This window comes from Leishmania donovani, chromosome 15 (genome assembly GCF_000227135.1).
Source record: "Leishmania donovani BPK282A1 complete genome, chromosome 15".
NCBI classification, from domain to species: Eukaryota; Euglenozoa; class Kinetoplastea; order Trypanosomatida; family Trypanosomatidae; genus Leishmania; species Leishmania donovani.
The window spans coordinates 563,417-585,916 of record NC_018242.1 but is presented as its reverse complement, the minus strand read 5'-3'; the positions used below and the strand labels follow the sequence as shown (position 1 = coordinate 585,916).

At 60.2% G+C, this 22,500-nt stretch overlaps 10 protein-coding genes across 10 annotated transcripts in view; all 10 read left to right on the top strand.

Annotated features, from left to right (window-relative positions):
* LDBPK_151530 (ribosomal protein S6, putative) overlaps positions 1-87 on the top strand; it is a gene marked incomplete at both ends in the record, with an annotated part of 381 nt that extends 294 nt beyond the window's left edge. Inside the window, one exon of the mRNA XM_003859628.1 lies at positions 1-87. This exon is cut by the window's left edge and continues 294 nt beyond it. Coding sequence (XP_003859676.1) covers positions 1-87 — 87 coding nt within the window.
* A 1,439-nt stretch (positions 88-1,526) lies between these two features.
* Positions 1,527-1,904, top strand: LDBPK_151520 (hypothetical protein, conserved; the record flags this gene model as incomplete). Its single annotated transcript, XM_003859627.1, has 1 exon — positions 1,527-1,904. The coding sequence occupies one exon, from the start codon at positions 1,527-1,529 to the stop codon at positions 1,902-1,904; it is 378 nt and encodes a 125-aa protein (XP_003859675.1).
* A 1,177-nt stretch (positions 1,905-3,081) lies between these two features.
* On the top strand, positions 3,082-4,458 carry LDBPK_151510 (phosphomevalonate kinase-like protein; the record flags this gene model as incomplete). The annotated part of the gene is made up of 1 exon (XM_003859626.1): positions 3,082-4,458. The coding sequence occupies one exon, from the start codon at positions 3,082-3,084 to the stop codon at positions 4,456-4,458; it is 1,377 nt and encodes a 458-aa protein (XP_003859674.1).
* Positions 4,459-5,258: 800 nt separating this feature from the next.
* On the top strand, positions 5,259-6,140 carry LDBPK_151500 (proliferative cell nuclear antigen (PCNA), putative; the record flags this gene model as incomplete). Its single annotated transcript, XM_003859625.1, has 1 exon — positions 5,259-6,140. One exon carries the CDS (start codon positions 5,259-5,261, stop codon positions 6,138-6,140), a length of 882 nt encoding a protein of 293 aa, XP_003859673.1.
* Positions 6,141-7,783: 1,643 nt separating this feature from the next.
* Positions 7,784-9,496, top strand: LDBPK_151490 (glutaminyl-tRNA synthetase, putative; the record flags this gene model as incomplete). The annotated part of the gene is made up of 1 exon (XM_003859624.1): positions 7,784-9,496. One exon carries the CDS (start codon positions 7,784-7,786, stop codon positions 9,494-9,496), a length of 1,713 nt encoding a protein of 570 aa, XP_003859672.1.
* A 1,268-nt stretch (positions 9,497-10,764) lies between these two features.
* On the top strand, positions 10,765-11,052 carry LDBPK_151480 (hypothetical protein, conserved; the record flags this gene model as incomplete). Its single annotated transcript, XM_003859623.1, has 1 exon — positions 10,765-11,052. The coding sequence occupies one exon, from the start codon at positions 10,765-10,767 to the stop codon at positions 11,050-11,052; it is 288 nt and encodes a 95-aa protein (XP_003859671.1).
* Positions 11,053-13,063: 2,011 nt separating this feature from the next.
* Positions 13,064-16,087, top strand: LDBPK_151470 (mismatch repair protein MSH3, putative; the record flags this gene model as incomplete). Its single annotated transcript, XM_003859622.1, has 1 exon — positions 13,064-16,087. One exon carries the CDS (start codon positions 13,064-13,066, stop codon positions 16,085-16,087), a length of 3,024 nt encoding a protein of 1,007 aa, XP_003859670.1.
* Positions 16,088-17,020: 933 nt separating this feature from the next.
* LDBPK_151460 (hypothetical protein, conserved) lies at positions 17,021-18,457 on the top strand (the record flags this gene model as incomplete). Its single annotated transcript, XM_003859621.1, has 1 exon — positions 17,021-18,457. The coding sequence occupies one exon, from the start codon at positions 17,021-17,023 to the stop codon at positions 18,455-18,457; it is 1,437 nt and encodes a 478-aa protein (XP_003859669.1).
* An 819-nt stretch (positions 18,458-19,276) lies between these two features.
* Positions 19,277-20,164, top strand: LDBPK_151450 (hypothetical protein, conserved; the record flags this gene model as incomplete). The annotated part of the gene is made up of 1 exon (XM_003859620.1): positions 19,277-20,164. The coding sequence occupies one exon, from the start codon at positions 19,277-19,279 to the stop codon at positions 20,162-20,164; it is 888 nt and encodes a 295-aa protein (XP_003859668.1).
* Positions 20,165-20,757: 593 nt separating this feature from the next.
* LDBPK_151440 (hypothetical protein, conserved) lies at positions 20,758-21,657 on the top strand (the record flags this gene model as incomplete). The annotated part of the gene is made up of 1 exon (XM_003859619.1): positions 20,758-21,657. One exon carries the CDS (start codon positions 20,758-20,760, stop codon positions 21,655-21,657), a length of 900 nt encoding a protein of 299 aa, XP_003859667.1.
* Positions 21,658-22,500: the final 843 nt, after the last annotated feature.

The following is a 22,500-nucleotide window of genomic DNA, read 5'->3' as shown; positions in this document are numbered from 1 at the left end:
GTGGCGCTAGCCATCCTTCAGGGCGAGAACAGCCCTGTTGCGGCGAAGGTGCAAGCAGTGAAGCTCGAGATTGAGCGCTTGCTCTGAGGTGGCTTTCCTTGTTCTCTGGTTTTGCATGTTCCCTGTGTTTCTGTTCTCTTTGTTGTGGCACTCGAGCTAAGACTGCCGTGCGACAGCGCCTCCTGGTGAACGAGGATGGCCAACATGCGGGGCTGCGCGGTGTGCATGTCGTCACTCCTGTGAAAGGGTTGCAGCGGCGGCGGTGGCGGCGGAAGTCCTGTGGTGCAGTTTGATCGAAGAAGCTCTATAACGACATTTTTTGTTTTCGCTTTTTTTCGCTTGTTAAAGTGAGAGAGCGATGAAGGGACTCTGTCTTTTGGGATTCTTCGCTAGAGTAGTTAAACGAGAGAGTGGGAGGGACAGCAGCGGCAGCGGCAGCGGCGGCAGAAACATGCACACCGCTATGCAGCCACAAAAGCCGAATCAGAAGAGAGGCCTCCACTCCCTTCGCTTTGGTGACGGCACGCTGTCTCCTATATGCCTCACGTTTTCGCTGCTGCTGATGGCCCGCGTCTACCACTGTGTGTCTGTGTCGGTAATCGGGACATTCTGCGTTGCCTGGTGCACTCGAAGCCCCTCCCCCTGCCTCTCTTCCGCCATTCCTGTGGTCCTGTGATGAAGAGGACGGAGATTCCTTGGCCGAGAAGCGAATAGGAAGTCTCGCGTATGTGTAAGCGCACGGCTCCGCAGTCGTGAAGCGTCTTTATCTTTTCCTTCTCTGTAATTCTGAGTGAAGATTAATCGGTATAAGAAAATCATTTAAAAGAGAGGGCGCGCAGTGTGGGCAGGCGAACCAGGCTAACCGCCAACCGAATCGGCCTTCCGGAGAAGCGTTTTCTATCTTCGTGTGCTTGACTCACGGAGGTCTGTTGGCGCAGCCGTGGCATATGTCGGCTTTGCCGACACTGGAGGATGGGCTCTACAGGATGCAGATGGGCGCGAGACGGATGATGCGTGCCTTTATCCTTCCACAAGAATGTTTCTCTTTCCCACTCCTCGCCACCTCTGCGCGACAGGGTGCTATTGTTGCTATTCTCAGCGCTGTATTTCCAGTGCTGCACCCACCAGTAGAAGCGGAGAGAGGGGAAGGTGGCCGAGAAGTTGCTCCCCTTTTGTGAGGCGCCACACACGCTTCTCACACATACCATATCTGTTTCGCTGTCTCACCACGTTGAGATGTCCGTGTTTTTGTTTTGTGTGTGCAGCTCAAACACGCACATCGCTCCCACCCCTCACTATTATCCGCCTCTGTCGACTTCTCTGTGCCCTTTCTTTTACAGCCACGGAGGGCTTTGCAGTGCCTGTCGTCGTGTCTGCGTCTGCGCGTGTATGCGGCCCTCTTGAACACGCGGCTGTCCTATGCCACTAACAGCACGCGTGCTCTCTCGATTTCGCTCACTTTTGATTCGCCGCATCGAAGCCGCTCACCCAACTGCATCACACACACACACACACAAAAAGGTATCATGTCTTGCACAGCCAAGTGCAGCGGCTACGCCTCTCTGCGCGCTGAGTGCGCGCGGGAGCCCTGCATGGCGAGCGGCATGTGCACATTGCTGAACCCCCGTATCTCGGACTGCGCCTCGTGGTGCTGCACGAGCCGCAGCGGGTACGTCTTCTTCCTTGTCGTGTTCTTCTGCGCCGGGACGTTTGCTTTGTGCGCCTCCTACTACCTCTACCGCCTTCACCAGATCAACGTCGAGGGCGGTGCCGTGCAAGAGAACGGCGAGGCTGTGGTGGTGGCCGAGCCGCCGACGGAGGAGGAGATGGCCGCGGCACGCCGCAAGAAGCGTGCTGTCGTTGTGGACCCGGCCCTGCTCAAGGAGCTTGAATCCAAGCATTGAACGGAGAAGAGGCGGGATACGTGGTGGGGCGGAGGGAAGGGAGCAAACCCCCCTAACCTCCCCTATCGCGTTCTCCATGTCTCTCTCTCTCTCTGATGCTTCCATCGCTGATCCATAATCCAACTGCGTTGCGTGTCTGCGCTTGCGCGCAGAATTGGGCTGTTGACATACAGCGATGCGTTGCCATCTGTTTTTTCTCTTCCCCATCTTCTTCCCTTGGTACCGGAGGGATGGCGAAGTCGGAGATGATGAGCGCGTTGATGTGCGTCTGTAAGTGTTTGGATTCTTGTGTGCGGGTTCCGACCAGTGCCTTGGTGGCGCCCCCCCCCGCGTTTGAATATTAAGACTTACACAGCGCCTCTTCTGCTGCAGGGACCCTGGCGACACCACACGGCTTATGTGTTTCGGCTCTTTGTTCTAGAATCCCTCTTCTGCTGTGGGGTTTCTGCCTTCTCGCGCACGTTTGCCGCATTGCAGCTTCGAAGACACTCCTCATCTCCTTCCTCTGTTCTTGTGTCACTCCTCTCATCCTGCTGTGGGACAGGGACATCGCTGATTCGCGGTCCCTGGGCCGCCGCCTGGTGCAGACGGCAATGGGCACCGCGATACTTGATAGAGCCTGTCGCGTCTATTACCTAATGCAGCGCAGCTGAGCCCAGGCACTACATCCTGCCATGATCCTTACCACGATGAAGCACTTTGACTCTCTCTCTTCCCCTTTCCCTCTGCCTCCTTCTGTGTATGTGCGTGCGTCTGTCTAGGTTTGCGCAGAGTTTATTTTCTCAGTCTCCCCTCTGCCCCTTCGAGCACATCTGTTTCTGTCATCGCCTTTTGTTTGTCTGTGTGTGTCCTCCCTCCCTCCCTCTCTCCCTATCTCCCTCCCCATTTCTCTCTTTCTCTCTCACCATCTCCCGTGGCGCGACACTCACGCTCGCCGGTTTTACAGACACGGACACACGCCGCACATCGTATACCTTGTGCTCGCGTGCCACCATCTTCTGCCCTCTGTATTTCTCTGTATGTACGCATGGTTGCTTGCCTGAACAAGTGTCTTCCATAGTTAACCACTGCCGCAGCCTCCCCCTGTTCCTCGCTTGCGACGCCCCTCTTGTCTGCCATCCTTTCTCTCCCTCTCCCCCCTCCCCCCGCTCCCGGCTCAAAAAAAAACTTCTTGGCAATGGAGGCGTCAGCACCCGGAAAGGTTCTCATCCTTGGTAGCTACCTTATTGTGGAGTCGTGCACCCCGGCCAATGTCGGCGTCTCGATCGGCGTGAACGCGCGCTTCACGACGCGCATCGTCAAGGCGGAGTCCACAACGGCCGGTGCTTCGGGGAAAACGACGATGCACATGAATTCGCCGCAGTTCCGTCAGTCATTCTGCTTCGTTGCCGATACGTCAGCGCCCGGCATCGTCGCGGTGAAGCAGACGGAGGGGTCGGGGAGCCCGTTTATCTTCAACGCTGTCCTGTACTCCGTGGCAGCCGCCCAGTCGCTGGGCAGCAGCACCGATGGCGAGATTTGGGTGGAGCTCCTGGCTGACAACAACTTTTACAGTCAACGCAACTATTTAGAGAGTCAAGGGAAGGACGTGAACGTGGCCAACCTGCGCGCCCTGCCACCCCACCTGCCGCTGGTCGGTGCTGTCTCCAAGACCGGCTTGGGGTCGTCTGCGGCCATGACGACCAGCATCGTGGCGTGCCTGTGCCACCACTTCAACGCGGACGGGTGCTCACACGAGTACGTCCACCGTATCGCCCAGATTGCTCACAGTGTCACACAGGGCAAGATCGGTAGCGGCTTCGACGTGTACACCGCCGTCTACGGCACGTGCGCCTACCGCCGCTTTCCTGCGAGCCGCGTATCGATGATGATGGACAGTGCTCAGCCGCCGAGCTCGGTGGAGGTAGAGACACTGAGGCGGTGTGTGGACATGAAAGAGGTGTGGGTGCCGCCCGAGCCGTTCCGCCTACCGCCTGGTGTGAAGCTGGTCCTCGGAGACGTGCACCAAGGCGGCTCCAGCACTCCTGGCATGGTCGCAAAGATCGTGGCGTGGCGCAGATCTGTCGCTGACACCCCAGACAACCTTTGGGAGCAGCTGCGTCGCAACAACGAGGCGTACATCGCCGCTCTGCGTCGCATGATCGACGAGGCGGCAGCGAAGCCGGACGTCTACGCGGCTTCTATGGCAGCGCTCCAGCAGGTGCCCTCGCTGCCGCTGTTCAAGGCAGACGGCGAGTCGATGCAGTGCATCGTCGAGGCGTCCCGCTGCGCAGCCCGTAGCCGTGCCCTACTGCGGGACATGGGCTTGGCCGCGGAGGTGAAGGTGGAGCCTGTAGAGCTGACCGATCTCTTGGACGACACGGCGACTCTGCCGGGTGTGTTCGCGGTTGGATGCCCTGGCGCCGGCGGATACGACGCCGTGTTCGCCCTCGTGCTCGGCGACGAATGCGCCGCTGCTGTGGAGGTCTTTTGGGAGCATTACACTAAAATGAACGTCTGCCCGCTCCTGGTGCGTGAAGACCCGAGCGGCCTGCTCGTGCAGCCCCCACCGTGATTCTGAGGCAGCAGAACATGAACGCTTTTTGGTACCGGCACGTCTGTGCGGCATGCTGTCGTCGGCAGAGCTGGATACAGCAAGAGATTGACCTGCCTCTCGCCCCTCTCTGTCTGTCCGAGTGCCGCGTATAGCACAGCACACGTTCAGCAACAATACGACCGGCACGGCGCCGCTGTAAGACGGTTTCGCCTGTGCTCTTAACCGTTTGTACATCTGTCTCTCTGGAAGCACGTGTATGCGTAGTTGTTGTTGTATCCTAAGGCTACACGATAACGTACACGTGCATCCGCGGAAGACCGATTACCACTCAGGTTTTACTGCCTTCGTCACAACAACAGTCAAACAACAAGCCGTTTTGCAACGTGATGTGCCGGCGCTCCACCTCCCAAAGGCGCCCGAGCCTTTCGTTGCCCCATCTTGCTGCATCGAGTCATCTCGAGCTCTTCGCATGTGCGACTTTTTTCACCTCCCCACCACTGCCACCACCTTCGCCTCGCTTCATGTGCGTATCTGCCCATGCGCCACTGGCTGCATCACGTGCGGCATCCGCCGCCTCTTGCCTCGCTTGTTGTTCCTTCATACGTCTGCCCCTCACCTTCTCGGCGTCGGCACCGCCATCATCGCCGTCCACGAACGTGAACAAATCGTCATGGGCTCCACCGCTCACGTCAGCCTGCCGCACATATACACCCATACACGCATACCGTCTGCACACACACACACACACATACGCCTGCGCCCTGTACAGCATAGCACGTCATTTTCGCGCAAGCACCTCTACGCCACTTTTCCTCATCATGCTCGAGGCTCAGGTCCAGTACGCTAGCCTGTGGAAACGCCTGGTCGAGTGCATCAACGGGTTGGTGAATGAGGCAAACTTCGACTGCAACCCTGGAGGTCTGTCCATTCAGGCCATGGACTCCAGCCACGTTGCCCTCGTGCACATGCTGCTGCGCGACGACTGCTTTGTGAAGTACCAGTGCGAGCGCAACATTATTCTTGGCCTCAACCTTGCCTCCCTCTCCAAGGTGCTGAAGATCGTCGACGGCAACGACAGCCTCAGTCTGCGTCATGACGATGACTCGGACGTGGTCACCCTCACTTCTGAGAACCCGGAGAGGACGCGCAAGTGCGAGTACCAGCTGAAACTGCTCGAAATCGAGGCGGAGTCGATGGGCATTCCTGAGATGGACTACCGCAGCACTGTCACACTCAACTCCGCCGAGTTCGCGAAGATTGTGCGCGACATGCAGGTCTTCGGCGACACTGTCACCATCGCCATCAGCAAGGAGGGCGTGAAGTTCAGCTCGTCGGGCGATGTTGGGCAGGGCTACACATTCCTTCAGGCCGCCGGCGTGTCGGATCGCAGCGCCAAGTCGGAGGTGAAATCAGAGGTGAAGGCGGAGGCCCGGGACGAGGACGAGCACGAGCCCATCTCTCGCAGGTACAACAAGGCGGAGGGCGGCAACGGCGCCATCGGGGTCGAGGTGGCGATGGAGGAGCCCATCACGCTCTCTTTTGCGCTCCGCTTCATGGGCATCTTTGCCAAGGGCTCGACGCTCAGCGAGCGCGTCACGCTCAAGTTTGCCAAGGACAGTCCTTGCATGGTGGAGTACGGCATCGACAACGTCGGTTACCTTCGTTATTACCTGGCGCCCAAGGTGGACGATGCGGAGTGAAAGCGCCGTATGGATGGATGTAGCAGAGCGAAGTGGTGAAAGGAGGGGGCCATGTGCTACGAAGGCACCCCTCCCCCTCCCCTGTAGCGCGTGTGTGGTCAAGACGTGGTGTTGCCACACGAACCGTCCTCCCCCTCCTCCCCACGCTCCTCATGCTTCCCGCCATCACACCGAGTGCTCGTGGCCGTCGTTGGTTTCTTTTTTTTTTGCATCGACTGGACTTTTGTGTCTGTGCGTTTACGTCTTGCCTCCCCCATCCTGCATGCTCACAGGGGTCATCTCCCACCCCTCCTCATTGGCCACCGCTTCCATGAACCCTCCCTCCCCCTCCCTCAATTTCATAGACATAGAAAACCGCCTCTCTCACACAGACCTGGCACACCATGACGCCTCGTTGTCGCTGGTGTACTGTTATGCTCTGTTTAGCTTCCTGTCCACTTCAGCGGGAGGGCCGCCAGACAGAGCGCGTCGCCACCGGGAAAAGGCGCTGAGTGGCGGGTGCGTGTTCATCCTTGAGAAGGTGTGTGCGCTACACGCCCTCCTTCTTATGCCCAACGGCGTGCTAAGAGGTGCGAAGAGAGGGAGGCGAAGGACGAGACGACACCCTTCAGATGAAGTTGCACACGCGCAGTAGAGGACGCTTGGAGCGACGAGCAGCCAGAAATGACGTGGAGTGGAAGACCAGAGGAGGGGGAGGGGCACTAATGCCTTTAAATTGTGTAGGAACGTGCTTGCGATACTGGTGTGTGCATGTACGTGTGCCTGTGCGCACCCCCCCCCCCGTTCGCTCGCTCGCTCCCTGTCTGCGTGTACACACAACGCATAGAAGTTGACTAAAAAGAGAGGCGTTCCTACAGAGAAGGTGGAGCCCCCCCCCCCAACAGCGGCGACGTGCGGCGCGTGCTTTGGGGATCTTCCTTCTTCCTTGTATCTGCTGCATGCATGACTGATGCGTGTGCGCTTGAGGTCGTCTCAAGACAGAGAGAGGGAGTGCACGAGTGAAGGTGTCGCGCGCGCGATGATGCTTGCTCGATCCTTTTATTTCCTTTTCTGCACGCTTTCTGTTTGTGGTCATGGTGTTCGTGTGCCGCCGAACGCTTCGACAACGTCTTCGATAAATGGGGGGGGTGATCATCCAACCTCACGCGCAACCACGGCGCTAAAACAGAAGAACCACAATCACACCTTCGTTATGTTAGTTGCCAGCAGTGCAGGCCCCTCCCCCTTGTCCCCATGCACAGCGGCAAGGAAAGGTGACGGTGAGGCGGTCAGTGTAGGCGCTCTTCTTTCCCCTGCACGTGTGGTGTAGTGCGAAGCTCGCCAGCGGAAGATGGCGTGTGCCACCGCAATGCCAAGGACTGTCGTGACTTACACGTGTTGCCCCTCCTTCTACTCTTCCCCCCGTACACGTCCGCCCGCGCCCTTTACTTGCTTACTTCTCGCACGCGTGCCCGTCTCTCTCTCGCTCTGTTTTTCGTTTCGACATTGCACGCTGGCAAGCATGCACGACGCCGGGCCATCCGTTGCAGCGCACGTATCGCTGCTGGAGCACACGCGCCCATCACCACGTACACAGAGTAACCCCCCCCCCCGAGACACTTACGAAAACAACGTTCCGCCTATTCCGCCCGCGCTTGGCAAAGATGGCGGGACCGGCAGCTGCAGAAGTGAAAGAAATGGAGACGAAGCGCGACCTGTCGATCCTGCAGAACGGCCGTCCCGTCCCGGGGTGCCGGAACACGCGCGAGCTGCTCGAGGCGCACGAGAAGGTCACCGGCGGGAAGCCGTACTTCCGTTTCCCCCCGGAGCCGAATGGCTTCCTGCACATTGGCCATGCCAAGAGCATGAACCTCAACTTCGGCAGCGCACGTGCGCACGGTGGCAAGTGCTACCTGCGCTACGACGATACGAACCCTGAGTCGGAGGATCAGGTCTACATTGACGCTATCATGGAGATGGTGGACTGGATGGGGTGGAAACCGGACTGGGTCACCTTCTCCTCCGACTACTTCGACCAGCTGCACACCTTCGCCGTGCAGCTCATCAAGGATGGGAAGGCCTACGTCGATCACAGCACGCCAGACGAGCTGAAGCAGCAGCGGGAGCAGCGCGAGGACAGCCCGTGGCGCAACCGCAGCGTCGAGGAGAATCTGCTCCTCTTCAAGCACATGCGCCAGGGCCGCTACGCCGAGGGCGAGGCGACGCTTCGCGTGAAGGCCGATATGAAGAGCGACAACCCGAACATGCGCGACTTCATTGCGTACCGCGTCAAGTACGTCGAGCACCCGCACATCAAGGACAAGTGGTGCATCTACCCAAGCTACGACTTCACCCACTGCCTCATTGACTCGCTCGAGGACATCGACTACAGCCTGTGCACGCTGGAGTTCGAGACGCGCCGCGAGAGCTACTTCTGGCTGCTGAACGAGCTCAACCTGTGGCGTCCGTACGTGTGGGAGTTCAGCCGCCTCAACGTGACGGGCTCGCTGCTCTCGAAACGTAAGATCAACGTGCTGGTGCGCAAGGGCATTGTCCGCGGGTTTGACGACCCCCGCCTGCTCACCCTTGCTGGCATGCGTCGCCGCGGGTACACTCCGGCCGCCATTAACCGCTTCTGCGAGCTGGTTGGTATCACCCGCTCCATGAATGTAATTCAGATCAGCATGCTGGAGAACACCCTGCGCGAGGACCTCGACGAGCGCTGCGAGCGCCGGCTGATGGTGATTGACCCAATCAAGGTGGTGGTGGACAACTGGAAGGGGGAGCGGATCTTCGAGTGCCCGAACCACCCGCGCAAGCCTGAGCTCGGTAGCCGCGCCTTGACATTCACGGACACCTTCTACGTCGACCGCAGTGACTTCCACACAGACGACGACAACAACAAGTTCTACGGACTCGCCCCTGGCCCACGCGTGGTGGGCCTCAAGTACTCAGGCAACGTTGTGTGCAAGAGCTTCGAGGTGGACGCCAAGGGACAGCCGATGGTGATTCATGTAGACATCGACTTCGAGCGTAAAGACAAGCCGAAGACAAATATCTCCTGGGTGAGCGCGACGGCATGTACGCCGGTGGAGGTGCGCTTGTACAATGCGCTCCTCAAGGACGACCGTGCCGCCATCGATCCCGAGTTTCTCAAGTTCATCGACGAGAAGAGCGAGGTGGTGTCGCACGGGTACGCGGAGAAGGGCGTCGAGAACTTCAAGCACTTCGAGTCGATCCAGGCGGAGCGCTTCGGGTACTTTGTCGTCGACCCTGATACGACGGCCGACCACCTCGTCATGAACCGAGTGCTGGGCCTGCGCGAGGACAAAAGCAAGGCCACCGTTGCCGAGCCGGTGCCTGCGAAGAGGAAGTAGCAGCAGCGGCACCGACGCAGCAGGAAACACGGGCAGAGGGCGGTCCCGCCTCTCTTCTTCGTCAGCTTTTTTTTTCGCGCGCTGTTGTTGCAGAAAGGCGGCGGAGGCGGCTCAGAGGACAGGGAGGAGGGCAGCGCACGCAGTGGCGGTGCTCTGGTCTGCAGCGCTGCACGGCAATAGCAGGTGTGACACACACACACACACAATCGGGTGTATGCAAGGCGGCGGCTCATCTCCATCGTACCAGCTGCCCCCCCCTCACCACCACCTCCCTACCGCCTCTTCCAAGATATGTGCCTCTCCTTCTTGTGCTGCGGCTCGCACCGCCATCATCGCCATATCGCTCTCTCTCCTTCTTGCCTGCGCTCATCTTTCCGGCTCACCAGCAAGACGAGCGTGACTGCGGTGTGACACGATTTGACCACGCTCGGCAGGGGAGAAGGAGCTGAAAACTGGAAAGGCAAGCATCTGCGATCTAAGTGGGGAGGGGGAACGGTCGTACTGTTCACATGTGTGTGTATGTGTGTGTTGGATCTTTTCCTTTTCCGTAGCCTGCTGCTAGCATTGGCCCGTCAACGCCACGCATGCCACCACGGCTGGCCCACCCATTCTAATCGCACATCGCTCAAGCACACATGCTCATGCCCTTGACCGGGAACGGAGGAGATCAAGGCTAACAGATCAGCGAAGAGAGATAAGAGACGTAGTCAGTGCCGATGCGCAAGCGAAGAAGATGTGCCGACTAACTCTACGTTGGCGTTGTTGTATGCGACGCTGCGAGCAACCAATGTATAACGTAAACCACGAAGCGGGCAGTCCGCGGTTGCGCTACACGTCCAAAATGTCCCCTCTCATGTGCCGTACGTCGGCGTGTCCAGCCTCTGCCGCCGTTGCGTTCTTGCTCTTGTCCACAAATGTAGAGCACCTCTACCGCGCGAAGCCGCACCTAACGGAGAAAGCAATGAAGACCCTGAGGGCATACCATATACCCTCTGTGCACACGTCTCTCCACCTCTTCTCCACTTTTCTCTTCTTCTTCATCTTCCTCGTCGTGCGGCTGCCGTTGTTACCGCGGGATGGGCGTTGCAGCATCGACCCATAAATGCGCTGCTCTTCTTAGTTTTCACTCTGAAGACATTCCCCTCCTCAACACCCCCCCCTCCGCCCCACACGCACTCCGTTGTCCTCTCTCTCTCTTGCCTGCACAGAGTCCTCTCCGCGCAAAAACAGAAAAAAACACCAGCAGCAAGCGCGGCGTCTTCACGCAGATGCCATCGACGCCGCTGGACAGTGCACAGCCCGCCGATAGCTGTGGTGAGCCGACGCAAACGCTCACTAGTGCGAAGCAGACGCACTCTCTGGACCGATTTTCACCTGTGCACGACACGCCGTGCGAGCACGTCCAGCCCAACACCGTGGCGCGCGTGAGCGACGAGCTGCTCGAAATGCTTGCCGAGGACCGTCGCATCAATCTCAAGCACCACTTGGTAGTGGATAAGTTGTTCAAGGCGTACCTGCTAGAAAAGAAGAACTTCGCCAACGTGATGCGAACCTAAAGGGGAGATGTGCGTCCATCGCGCATGCGATGAAAGTAGGCGGATGGAGTGGTGACGTGGCAGGGGAAGAGGGCCGGTCGCGATACCATCTGCTGCTGACCCTCCCCTCGCTCTCGCGCGAACTCGTTTGCACCGGTGCACTGCCTTCTTGAAGGTTCTTGGTACCCTTTCCCGTGCTCATGTATCTCGCCGATTCTTACTGTCGTTAGTATCTTCGTGCGGAAGTGAGCGCACATGTTTTCATCATCTGCAGTCTAACGCTCCCTTTCGTGACCTTCTTTTCTGCGGCGAACGGCTTCCCTCTTCTCCGGGCCCGCTCGATGGTGGTGAAAGGGCGTCTTTTACATGGGAGTGCCGACGGTCAACTCTCCTGCTTACCTCCGCACCTCCTCCGCTCTCCGTCCTGCGCCAGCAAGTGGGCGTGCACCGGTCCCTGCGGAGGTTTTTCCTTTATTGGTTTCCTTTTCGCGCGCGTGTGTGTGTGGATCCTTTTCGCTCGCCTTCCGCGGGGCTCATACGCGTGCGGCAAGATCCGAGGGTGCGAGGGACGGACGACGGAGGCGCTTTTCTTACATTCCCTTGCCCACTGCGAGCGATAACTGCACTTCGATCGTCAGTGCGCCTTCTGGGTCCCTCCTCCCTCGTCGCTGCCGCTATCCGTGCCCTCACAGTAAGTCTCGCGACACCCCACCCCTTCATGTATCCACCCGGTGAGACAGGAAAGTGGAAGGAAAGGTGTTTCCTCACTCCCGTCCTGTGCACAAGCGCAAGCACATGCGGGTATGTCTGCTCTTGTATGGAGGACGCACTCTGCTCCGACCGGTGTGGCCCTCTCGGTGCAAGCGGCACGACCGCGCACAGACCACCCCGGAAGTCGGGTCGATGGAGACGAGTATGCCGACTCGCTCAATGGCCCCAGTTTAAAGCGTTCTCTCCCCCCTCTCTCACGGTGGCGAAGGAAAGGGAGGACTCATCTAGTGACATGAGTGCCAGCGCGCCGCTGGTGCGCTCGCAGCTCCACCCTCCGTCTTCCTTATTTCCCAGAGCGCATCCGACGCCTGTCCTTCCGATTCTTCTTCTCCATCTGAATTTCCCGTCTTTGCCTGGACGCGTGTTCGCTTATTGTGAGTCGGTGCCACCACACTCGTCGTTTGGCCGCCACGGCTGCCGCCACGCCACCTCCTGTCGTTCACCTCCGCTAACTACGCCGTTGGCCGTCGAACCTCTTTTCCTGCGTGAATGTGTACCCCCTGCTTCTCTATGTCCCTGCGTATATGCATATATGTATATATTTATAGGCTTGGATACATGCATATATATATATATATATCGGTGTGTGCATGTCGGTGCACATATAAACGAATGCGTGCCTGCGCGTGCGTGTGTCGAAAACGGCAAGGGAAGGGGGGGCAGATGAGACGTCTTTTATGCGTGGATGCGTCTGTACTTCACCTTTGCCGCTCCGCCACCTGCCTGTCCCCACCCCTCCCCCTCCCTCCCTCGCTTAGCTCTGCGTTTGCATCCACCACGCCTTGGCCAACACCAGGCAGATCGACGGACTAGCAGTGGCCCCATCATTGAGCTGCCACGCCCTCGGTAACGGATACATCCATGCTCTACCTCTTCCCCTTCTCGACCCGCTCTCGTGGGCTGCCCTTTTCTACCGCTCCACCATGTCCCTCTCCCTGACTCTCGCACACCAGCCCCGCCCTCTCACACACGCGTGCGGACATCGCGCTCACAAAGAGTGAACTGCACACACACACACACACACTTCTCGGCTCCCAGCAGCGCACTGGGACTTTGCCGGCGTTGGGGGACGCAAGAGCAAGGAAAGAAAAGCGAAGAGGACGGGGCCAAGACACGCAGCTTGTCTCTGTCTTTCCCACCTTCACCATCGCCCTTGAGCTTCCCTGCGCCTTTCTATACCCCTCCCCCACTGCCGCTTCTGGCTCACAGTCAGACACTGGTACCTGCGAGGGCACTTTGTGTGCTTCACGAAGAAAGACCGATGAGCAAACGTGGACGGCAGAATGATCAGGAAGACGTCGCGCACGCCATCGAGGTTTTATGCTGTCGATCAGCTGTAAAAGGGGAGACCGAGGGCGTTAGCCTGACCCCCCTCGAGCAACAGGTAGTGGCACTGAAAGAATCCATCTCGCCGCATGTGATCTTGATGGTCGCTTGCGGTTATCGTGTAAAATTCTACGGCTCCGACAGCCGCGCTGTCAGCCGCCGCGTCGGCATCATGTGTATTCCAGGGCAACCCTTCGAGTACAGCAGTTTCCCGTACACCCGTGTGGACCTCTACGTGCACCGGCTTGTGGCTATGGGGTACCACGTCGGCTTTGCTGATCAGGAGTCGGCGGCTATGCGGGCAGCGGACGGGCTCAAGAGCGGCCTCTTCACCCGCAGTGTGTCGCAGCTGTATAGCCGCGGTACCCTCCTCCCCACGGAACGCGTCACTAACGGCGGTGGCAACGGCTGCGGCCCCGGGGATGCCTCCAAAGTCCCAGCAGAGGAGAGCTGCGCCGGAGCGGGAGAAGCCGAGGAGGGGGATGGCACCGGCTTCAGCTGGCCACCACCGCACGCGCCTCCTTCGTCAGACGCAGGCGCGTCAGAGCTCTTCCTGTGTTTCATAGATGCCGGCTGCTGCGGTCGTATGCGCGGCACCAACGACGCTGACGACGCACCCACAGCAGCGCGGCCGCCGCTCTCGGTGGTGCTGGTGAGCTTCGTGACGCAGCGGTGCCTGCGCTTCGACGTTCGAGGCGCTCTCGAGCTGGAGGATGTCACGCAGCGGTACGACATCGCCGAGGTGATTGTGCTGGCGGCAGAGTCCCCATCGAGAGCGCGCGGCGGCCGCGACGTGCCGCTTCAACGCACGACAGCATGCTTTTTGAAGGCTCTGCCGAAGGTGTACGCCACGGCTCTGCGCCAGGGGCTGCCACTCAACTTCGGACCGACGGCGAACGGGGAGGAAGATGGCAAGAACGTCAGCGTCTCTGGCTACGTCTATGCCGCAGGGCAGAGCATCGACGCTGCCATTGAGGCGTATCTGAAGCCGTACAGGCTGGACCAGGTGTACCGGTCGCTGTGCGCGCGCGGAAGCTCAACTGAAGAGGCGCTCCGCGAAAACGAAGAAGGAGCGGCAGCGGCGGCACCTCCAGCGCACGACGGCGCGAGCACAGACGCGCGGCTCCGCTGCCTACACCTACCCGGTCCGACGCTGCGCGCGTTGGACGTTTTTCACAGCAGTGTAGGACTCCGCGGCTCCTTGGTCGGGCTGCTCGACCACAGCGTCACACCGTGTGGGTCACGGTGTCTACGCCGGTGGCTTGCTGCACCTCTGTGCGAGCGCGCCTCCATTGTCGCCCGGCAGGAAGTACTCGCCTACCTCATGGCCTGCAAAGACGACGGCCAAATCGAGGATCTCCTTCACGAGTGCGCGCGCCAGGGGGATGTTGAAGCCGTCGTGAGCAAGCTGTATGCTGAGCGCTGCCAGGTTGTAGAGTTCGTGCGCCTGCTGCGCATGGTAAGAAGTGTTTCAGTGCTCGCAGCGCAGCTGTGCGACAGGGAGGGCGATGCTGGGCTCAGCAGCAGCCGACCGCCGCCTCTTCTTACTCAGCTGCTGGCGAGTGTACATGGCCCTGCGGTGGCGCGACTGCTCGAGAGGCATGCTGCATTGCTACGCACCACCGCGACGACACCGCTAGAGTACTTCACGGAGGGCGGTCGCGCCGTGCCGGACGCGTTGCTGCCGCATCTGAAGGCCAGGCAGAAGGCGGAGGCTGCCCTGCAGGCGGAGCTGGAGGCAGCGCGAAAGGTGCTAGGCTTGCCGGGGCTCGAGTATCGCGCCATCTGCGGCACTCCCTTTCTACTCGACGTGCCGGCCTGCAAGTGCGCGCGCGTGCCGTCGGACTGGGTGGTGCAGACACGCACGAAGACGAATGTGCGATACCACACGCCGATTATCACAGAGCAGCACATTGCCCTGACGGCGGCGACGGAGCGGCTGTCGCTGGCGGCCACCGCGGCTTGGTGGCAGCACCAGCGTGACACCGTCGCTGACGTAGAAGTGATGCGGGTGCTGACGGGCGTAGTGGAGGCCATCGCATCACTGGACGCTCTCCGCTCCCTGGCGTTGGTGTCCCAGCAGCCGGGTTACGTAATGCCAGCGCTCGTGGCGCTACCAGAGTGTGCGCGGCAGTCTACGTCGGCGTCGTCGCCCGTGGTGCTCACCATTCGGCAGGGCCGCCACCCCATCCTCGATCGGCTTCTCCCTCACGGCTACGTCAGCTGCGATGTGCAGCTGCGCGCAGGCGGGGCGTGGCTGCTGACGGGGCCAAACATGGGCGGCAAGTCTGCTCTCATGCGCATGGTGGGTACGTTCGTCGTGCTGGCGCAAATAGGCTGCGGCGTGCCGGCCGACGCAGCGGAGCTGCCGGTGTTCGAGGGCATATATTGCCGCATGGGCGCTAGCGACTCCATCCTCGAAGGGGCCTCCACCTTTCTCTCTGAGATGGACGAGACAAGTCGCATCCTGCGCGCCCCACAGCTGCCCCATTCGCTCGTTCTGATGGACGAGCTGGGGCGCGGCACAAGCAGCTTCGACGGTGCTGCCGTTGCCGCCGCGACGCTGGAGTACTTGCTAGACCGTCGGGCCACTACCGTGTTCGTGACGCACTACTGCTATCTGTGCGATCCCTACGTGGCGCAGAGGATCACCGGCAGCGGCGAAAATGAAGAGAGGCGGATGGACGCCGACGAAGCTCGCGACGTGACGTGCTACTACATGGGCTTCAAGGAGTCAGGCCCAAACCCACTCGCCGGCCATGGCATGAAGCCGCCGTTGGTCTTCACCTACAAGCCGTGCCGCGGCGTCACGCCGTCCAGCTTTGGTGTAGCCATCGGCCGCGAAGCGGGTCTGCCATCTGGGGTGACGGACACCGCCAGCCGCCTAAGCGCCGAGGCGGAGCAGCAGCATCGCGTGAAACAGGACCTCTACGAGGTGCGTCGTTTTCTGTCTTCGTGATACGATCCGAAGTGCACGAGGGGGCTCTCGCTGCTTCTTGACGGTCCCACCTCTCTGTGATGGCAAATATTGGGCAGGGACTTCACTCGTATCGGTGAGCAGCCCCCTTCTCCCTTTTCTCCCCCCTCACACATGCACTTGAAGGGCTGGCCAGGAGGCTGTCGTGACAATGGCGGGTCGACTTCCGCGTCATTCCTTCGCTTGCTGCGCTGGCCAAGGGCCCTCGCGGCGCTCTCGCTCCTCTGTTCATCCCTCCCTTTCTCCCAAGCTGGCAAGCGCGACCTTCGCCGCCGCTTGCACCTTCTCACATGGAGCTGCAGTGTGTGCGCGCTGTGCTGCTATGGTGGTGGTGGTGGTGGCGATAGAGTCCTTGTTAATGCACGGCGCGGCCTTGACATGACCGCAACACGCAGTGGAAGTGCGTCCGATACGCCGCCCGTCCGCCGTGAAACCCTCATGGACAGCTGACATACAAGGCACGCCGATGCCTGCGTTTCGCTGCGCCGCGTCGGTGCCCTGCACCGACAGAGAGGTGTGTGGCGAAGGGAAGAGATGTTTCGACGTTGTGCGCGGTATCGCGTAAGCCGTCTGCAGGCCAGTGCGGCACCGCTCGCCCACCAACCCGTCGTGCCGAGTTAGGCCGCTGTGCTGCACAGGCGCCCATGACGATGGTGCCCATTGCTATGATACGTCACCTTCGCCTCTTTCTGTCACTCTCCCTATCTTCCGCTCGCTTTCCTCGCTCTGGTGGAGGGCACGAAGTGCTCTCTGCTTCAGGGTCGAATATACACCGATACACTCGCATACGGCTTCGCTTACACGCACGGACACAGGCGCCTGCGTGCGGCGCACCTCTCGGTGCACCCGTCGCTGTATCCTTTTACTGCTCTTTTCACCTTTTCGAGTCGCGCCGGCAGCCATTGCGAGGTCGCCATGGTGGGTCGTACATCAGTTGTGGCCTATGTGGTCTCCTCTTTCCTCGCGTGCTCCTTGTTCTTGGCTGACTACGCCAACACGTACCGTGAGTTCTACCCAGCGATGGTCGCCTTGGCAAACTCGTCCTCTTTCCGGTTGCTCATCGTCAACACCGCCATCGCCTTTACCGTGGTGCTGTGGATGGTGCTGCAGTGGTGCTTCTTTGGGCAGCTGAACGCGTCGGAGGAGACGGCGCTGCTCACGTCCTTCACGCTCTACACGGTGGAGTGCGTCGTGGTGCCGCTGTACATGGACCAGCCGATCATAAGCGCCGCAAGCTTCTTCTTCCTTTTCACGCTCGCGTGGCGCGTGCTGCACAAGCTCGCGTCGGAGCGCGTCACGACACTGTCGACGGTGCAGATGACGTGGATTTCCGCGACGCGCATGCCGGCGTACCTGTGCTTTGCGATCATCTGCGACGTTGGGCTGCTGACGTGGATGATTAAGACACGGCCGGAGTTGAACGAGGAGAAGGCGTCGATGCACTACTCCATGATTCTCATCTACATGCTGCTGCTGAGCTCATCGCTGCGCAGCACGGTGCACTTCGCCAGTCTGTTCGTCCTTCGTGGCCAGCACACACTTCTTCCTTTTGTGGCGGACGCCGTCACGAGCATTGCAGAGTCGCTGCTGTTCGTCAGCGTTTACGCGTACATTTTTTACAAGGCGGCGCTGCCGCTGCTGCTCTTGCGCGGGTTCGTGGGGCACGTGCTGCGAATCTTCGAGAAGACATCCGGGCTGGCCGAGTTCCTCGTCTTGGCCCGGCGGGTGCGGAACAGCATGCCTGACGCCACCGCCGAGGATCTGGCGCGCGACGTGCGGTGTACGATTTGCTACGAGGACATGGTGCCTGGTGGTGGTACGAAGCGGCTACCATGCGGTCACTGCTACCACATCGACTGCCTCGAGCGGTGGCTGGAAGGCCACTCAACGTGTCCGTACTGCAGGGCAAACATCATGCAGATGCGCGGCGGCGACGGCTCGGCGGTTCCACCTACCGCGGAGGCCGAGCCGGCGCCAGCGGGCGTGGTAGAAGGCGCGGCGGTACCTGAGGCTCAGGAGGGAACCCCCGCTCACCAGCAGCCGACCGACACCTCCGACGACATGGAGGCCGAGATTCGCGAGGCGTACGAACGGTACAGGCAGCAGCTGTGCCCTCCGCCGCCAGCGGCGAGTAGCGCTGCCGCCACAGGTAGCCACCCCGTTGCCACGGGTGCAGGCAGCGGCAGTCCGCATCGCACGACGCCGCCTCCCTCAGACGGGATGACGACCCCGCAGACGGCTGATCAGCTGAAGATGAAGGCGTACCAAGAGTACCACAAGCGCCTGCGAGAGGCGGAGAGGGAACTGCAAGTCGCTCTGCAGCTCGCCGAGGAGGCGGGCTACCCGCCGTGATGGAGCGAGACGGTCTCTCTCTCTGCTGAATGGAGCGAGTCGCCGAGGCTGCACTCCCTCCCTTCCTCCTGGGGTCGGACATGCGTAAGGCGATGCCGTTGTGGTACACACGAGCAGAGACAGATGCGAAAATGGGAAGGGGGCAGTAAGGGCGCACGGATGCACGGCCGCGCTCTCTCAAACCCTTTTCAACGACTCTCTTGTCGACTGTGTGTGTGTGTGTCTACACGGACATGTGCCGGTGATCTGCTGTACTTGTCGTTGCGTGTGTGTGTGCGTGCTCCTGCCATGGGGGGAGGGGAGGGGTCCGTTGGGCTATCAAAGTGAACGGAAGCAAGAAAGGCAAGTACAGTGCCCTCAAGGTGACTGAACAGGGCGTCGCCACGCCCACGAGAGGTGGGAGGCGCGTCTCTGTGTGCGTGTGTGTGTGTGTGTGGGTGTGGGTGGGGTGAGTGTGTGTGGCGGAGCACGGAGATTTGTGCAGAGGAAGCGGAGGGAGCCGTGTGCACACACACACACACACACGCAAACTTACACTCACATCACAGAAAGCACGAGAGTCTTAGTGATGACGCGCTTCTACGTGACGGCGAACGCCCTCACATGTCCTGATCGCTCCTATCTCTGTGGTAGGCTCGCGCATCGGTACAAACACGTAGTGGGGCTTGCGTGTGTGTGTGCGCGCATGTAAGTCTGGCGTCCTATTTACCGCATCGCTTGTTCCGCACCCGTCTTTTTTTTTTTCTCTCGTTCTCTCTCTGCGATGACTAATACTCTGCATACACACACGCCGAAAGGTACGAGGAGCCGGTCGCCATCATGCTGTCCACCTCTCAGGCTCTCCTTGCCTCGTTGCGGTACCGCAGACCGTACTGGATGCTCTTCCTCAAGGGCGCCGACAACTGGAAGATCTACACTGTTATCCAGCAGCCAGACCACCAGCGTACGGAGATGTTGTACCAGGCGTGGCTAGGCGGCCTCGACAGACCCTATGTGCGGCCGAAGTGCATGGCGCATCAGCCGGTGTGGCTCAGCAAGAAGCGCCACCTCCTCCAGAAGGCTCGCCTCGAGGGCCCCGAGACGTCCATGGAAAAGTACGTACTGGAGTGGTACAAAAAGTTCCACTCCTTCCAAGGTACGGATCGGCCCACCGCAGAGGACCTGCACACTGCCTTCGACCTCGTGGAGCGCCCGCTTGACCTCAGCTACGCCTGTCAGCTGCTGAACCAGTGCAGAAACCACTACTATATTCGCCTCAGCGATGACTCCTTCGAGATCTTCCTTGAGGCGTGCCTGCGGGTGGATCGGAGGGACTGCGCCAACTATGCCCTCGAGCATGCGGATGAGCTCGGTTTCTGGAACGTGAGCGACAACTGCCGGCGCTACTTGGCCGGAGAGCAGACGTGGTATAAGAGATCGCCGGTGGACCTCCTCTACTACCCCCTCGAAGAGAACGCGGAGCGCAACGCCGCCGTTACGTCTGGCGCCGTGGCCTCTGCGGCGGCCGCCTCTGATAAGGTCACGGGGGATGATAAGGTGGAAGGAGGGCCGCGGACCAGCGCGACTACTTCGGCGACTGTGGCTTCCGCGGAAAGCGAGGGCGAGGCGGAGGCCACCGATGACGAGATCGCGCGTCTGCAGGCGGAGCTGGAGGCACTGGAGAGGGAGATGGGGGCAGAGGGGGTGGACGGAACTGACAAGGACTGAGGTGCCGCGACAGTCGAGCAGTGCGCCGCCATCGAAGGCGTTTGTGCGTGTCGCTGTCCATCGTGTGTGTGTGTGTACGATGGTGTGGTTCGCTCTCTGCCTCCTTACACTCTAAGCGCCCTCACCCGTAACATGAAGCAAACAATAGTCAGAGAAGAAGGCCTGCCCGTGCACGCAGCGGAGGCCACCCTCGTGCGCACACCGCGCCTCAGCCGCGTCGGCGTGCCCCGCGCGGGGCACGGAGGGGATGATGGCCCACGTACAGGCGCGCCCCCGTTCCGTGAACGTCCTCCTCAAACGCACGCGCACACATACATGCAAAGCCCGCACTAATCTCCCACCCAGCGCCAAACCCGCACTCTCCGCCTCGCACCACATCGCTTGATGTCATCGCCCCTAATTATCCTCTTGCTTGCCCACATTGACCGTATCCGCTTCGCGTCTGCTGTTTTGTTTTTGGAAGGTGTTACACCGCCGTTGCAGCTGCGCTATCTTCTAACCCTTCCCTAGGGCTGCCCTGCACGCCTGCGGCCTCGTTATCGTCTCCGTCCTTCACCCCCCCCCTCCTGCCTGCCTCTCTCCCCTTCTTCTTGATGGACGCAGAGGTGGTCGCGTGGTGCGACTACATCGTGCCTGATGTGTTCGCTGATGTCCTCACGGTAATTGGAGACCGCACCGGCATGAGCTGGGGCGTCATGCCCGCTCACCAGTACTGGTTTCAGCCTCCCAAGCTGCACGTGGTGCTCAGTGCGGTGGCGCTGCTGTTCTGCACAGTGCTGCACCGCCAGTCTCGCGGCTTCCGGTCAGCAGCCATCGCGCGGCTCGGCACAGCTGGAGTGGGCCGCTCACTGAAATGCCCGATCAACAGACTGATTGCGTACACATTGATGGCGTGCTTGGCGGTGCAGGGCCTTACCAAGGCATCGCGGCCGAAGCCCTTTGTGCAACTGGGGTGGCTTCTCATGCCCTGCCACATATTCACTGGGATGTGGATCTACATTTTCATGAGCGATAGGCCGCACCAATACGGGAGCGGCTGCTACCTCGCCTCGCTGTTGGTGGACTGGGTCTGGAGCCCGCTTGGGGCACTGGTGCAGCCGGACTGGGACGATCATCAGTACCTCTGGGAGGGCTACATCTTTTTCCTGCATCATGTTCTGCTGCTCCTGCTGCCGCTGTACTTCGTCGCCCGCTACGACACGCTCGGGCTCGACTGGGCGCACCTGTACCACCTCACTTGGGTCCCGACGTTCGTCAACTTCGCCTTTCTAGCCCCTTGCGGGCTTCTGCTTGGCCTGAACGTGAACTACCAGCTCGCCCCGCCGCGTCTGAGCAGCAGCGCACCCGCCGTGCTGAAGACTGCGCTCTACCGCCCGGCACTTATGCCGGTGTTTGTGGGGCTGTCTATCGTTGCCAACATCGCCGTCCGCATGCTCGGCAAGGTCATCGGCAAACTCTTCACCTCGGCTCGGAAACTCACGAAGCTTGAGTAAGGTGGGCGAACGCCGCCGAGTAACCTCTATCGTTGGAGGAGGTGGGCAGCAAACGTTGCCGTTCGACCTGATGCTGCTGCTGCTGCTTGCCTCACCGCGGTGGTGACCAGGGGGCGCGGTGCGCAGGCACTTCGGCACACCCGTTCTCAGGACACACACGTACATTTGTTCCGCTCTCCGCAAACTCCAGTTTTACCAGAGCACGCGCACATGGTCGATGCGCTCCCCTTTTCCTTCGCCTAACCCTCCCCCACCCCTCCTCGAACAACATTTCGATCCGCTGCGGTCACGATCACACATAAGCGAACCGAAAACGAATAAAACTAGCAGCACCGAAGAGAGAGAGAGCAGCAGCAGCGGGGGCAGATGCGCACACATATGCGTGGATGACCGGCTGCGTGTTGGTGCCGGGCGACATTGGGAAGAGGGTGAGAACGAGAAAGCACTGGCAAGACGCCTCCCCATCTCTCCCCCACCCCCACGTCACCCTCTCCCTCTGAGCACAAGCGTAGGTAGGCACATTGTTGTCCTTCACACCCGTAGGGCCTGCCTCCCACCCTCCTCCATCATGCTCAGAGCCCATCATCTTCCACTTCGGTTTCATCCACCACCGACGTCCTCCCTTCTCTCTACCGGCCCACCTGCTCCGCCCCGCCCGCCCCCCCCCACTCTCCTCATCGACCAACGGTGCGCGGCTTCTTGATTCGCCGTACTCGGCAGATCCGCTGCTGCGCTCTCTACAGCAGTGACACCCGCCCTCCTTTCGTGTGTGTGTGTGTGTGCATCACCTGTTTCTCGTCACTGGTGCCGTTGTGCATTTTTTTGGGGGCGCCCGTCTCTCAC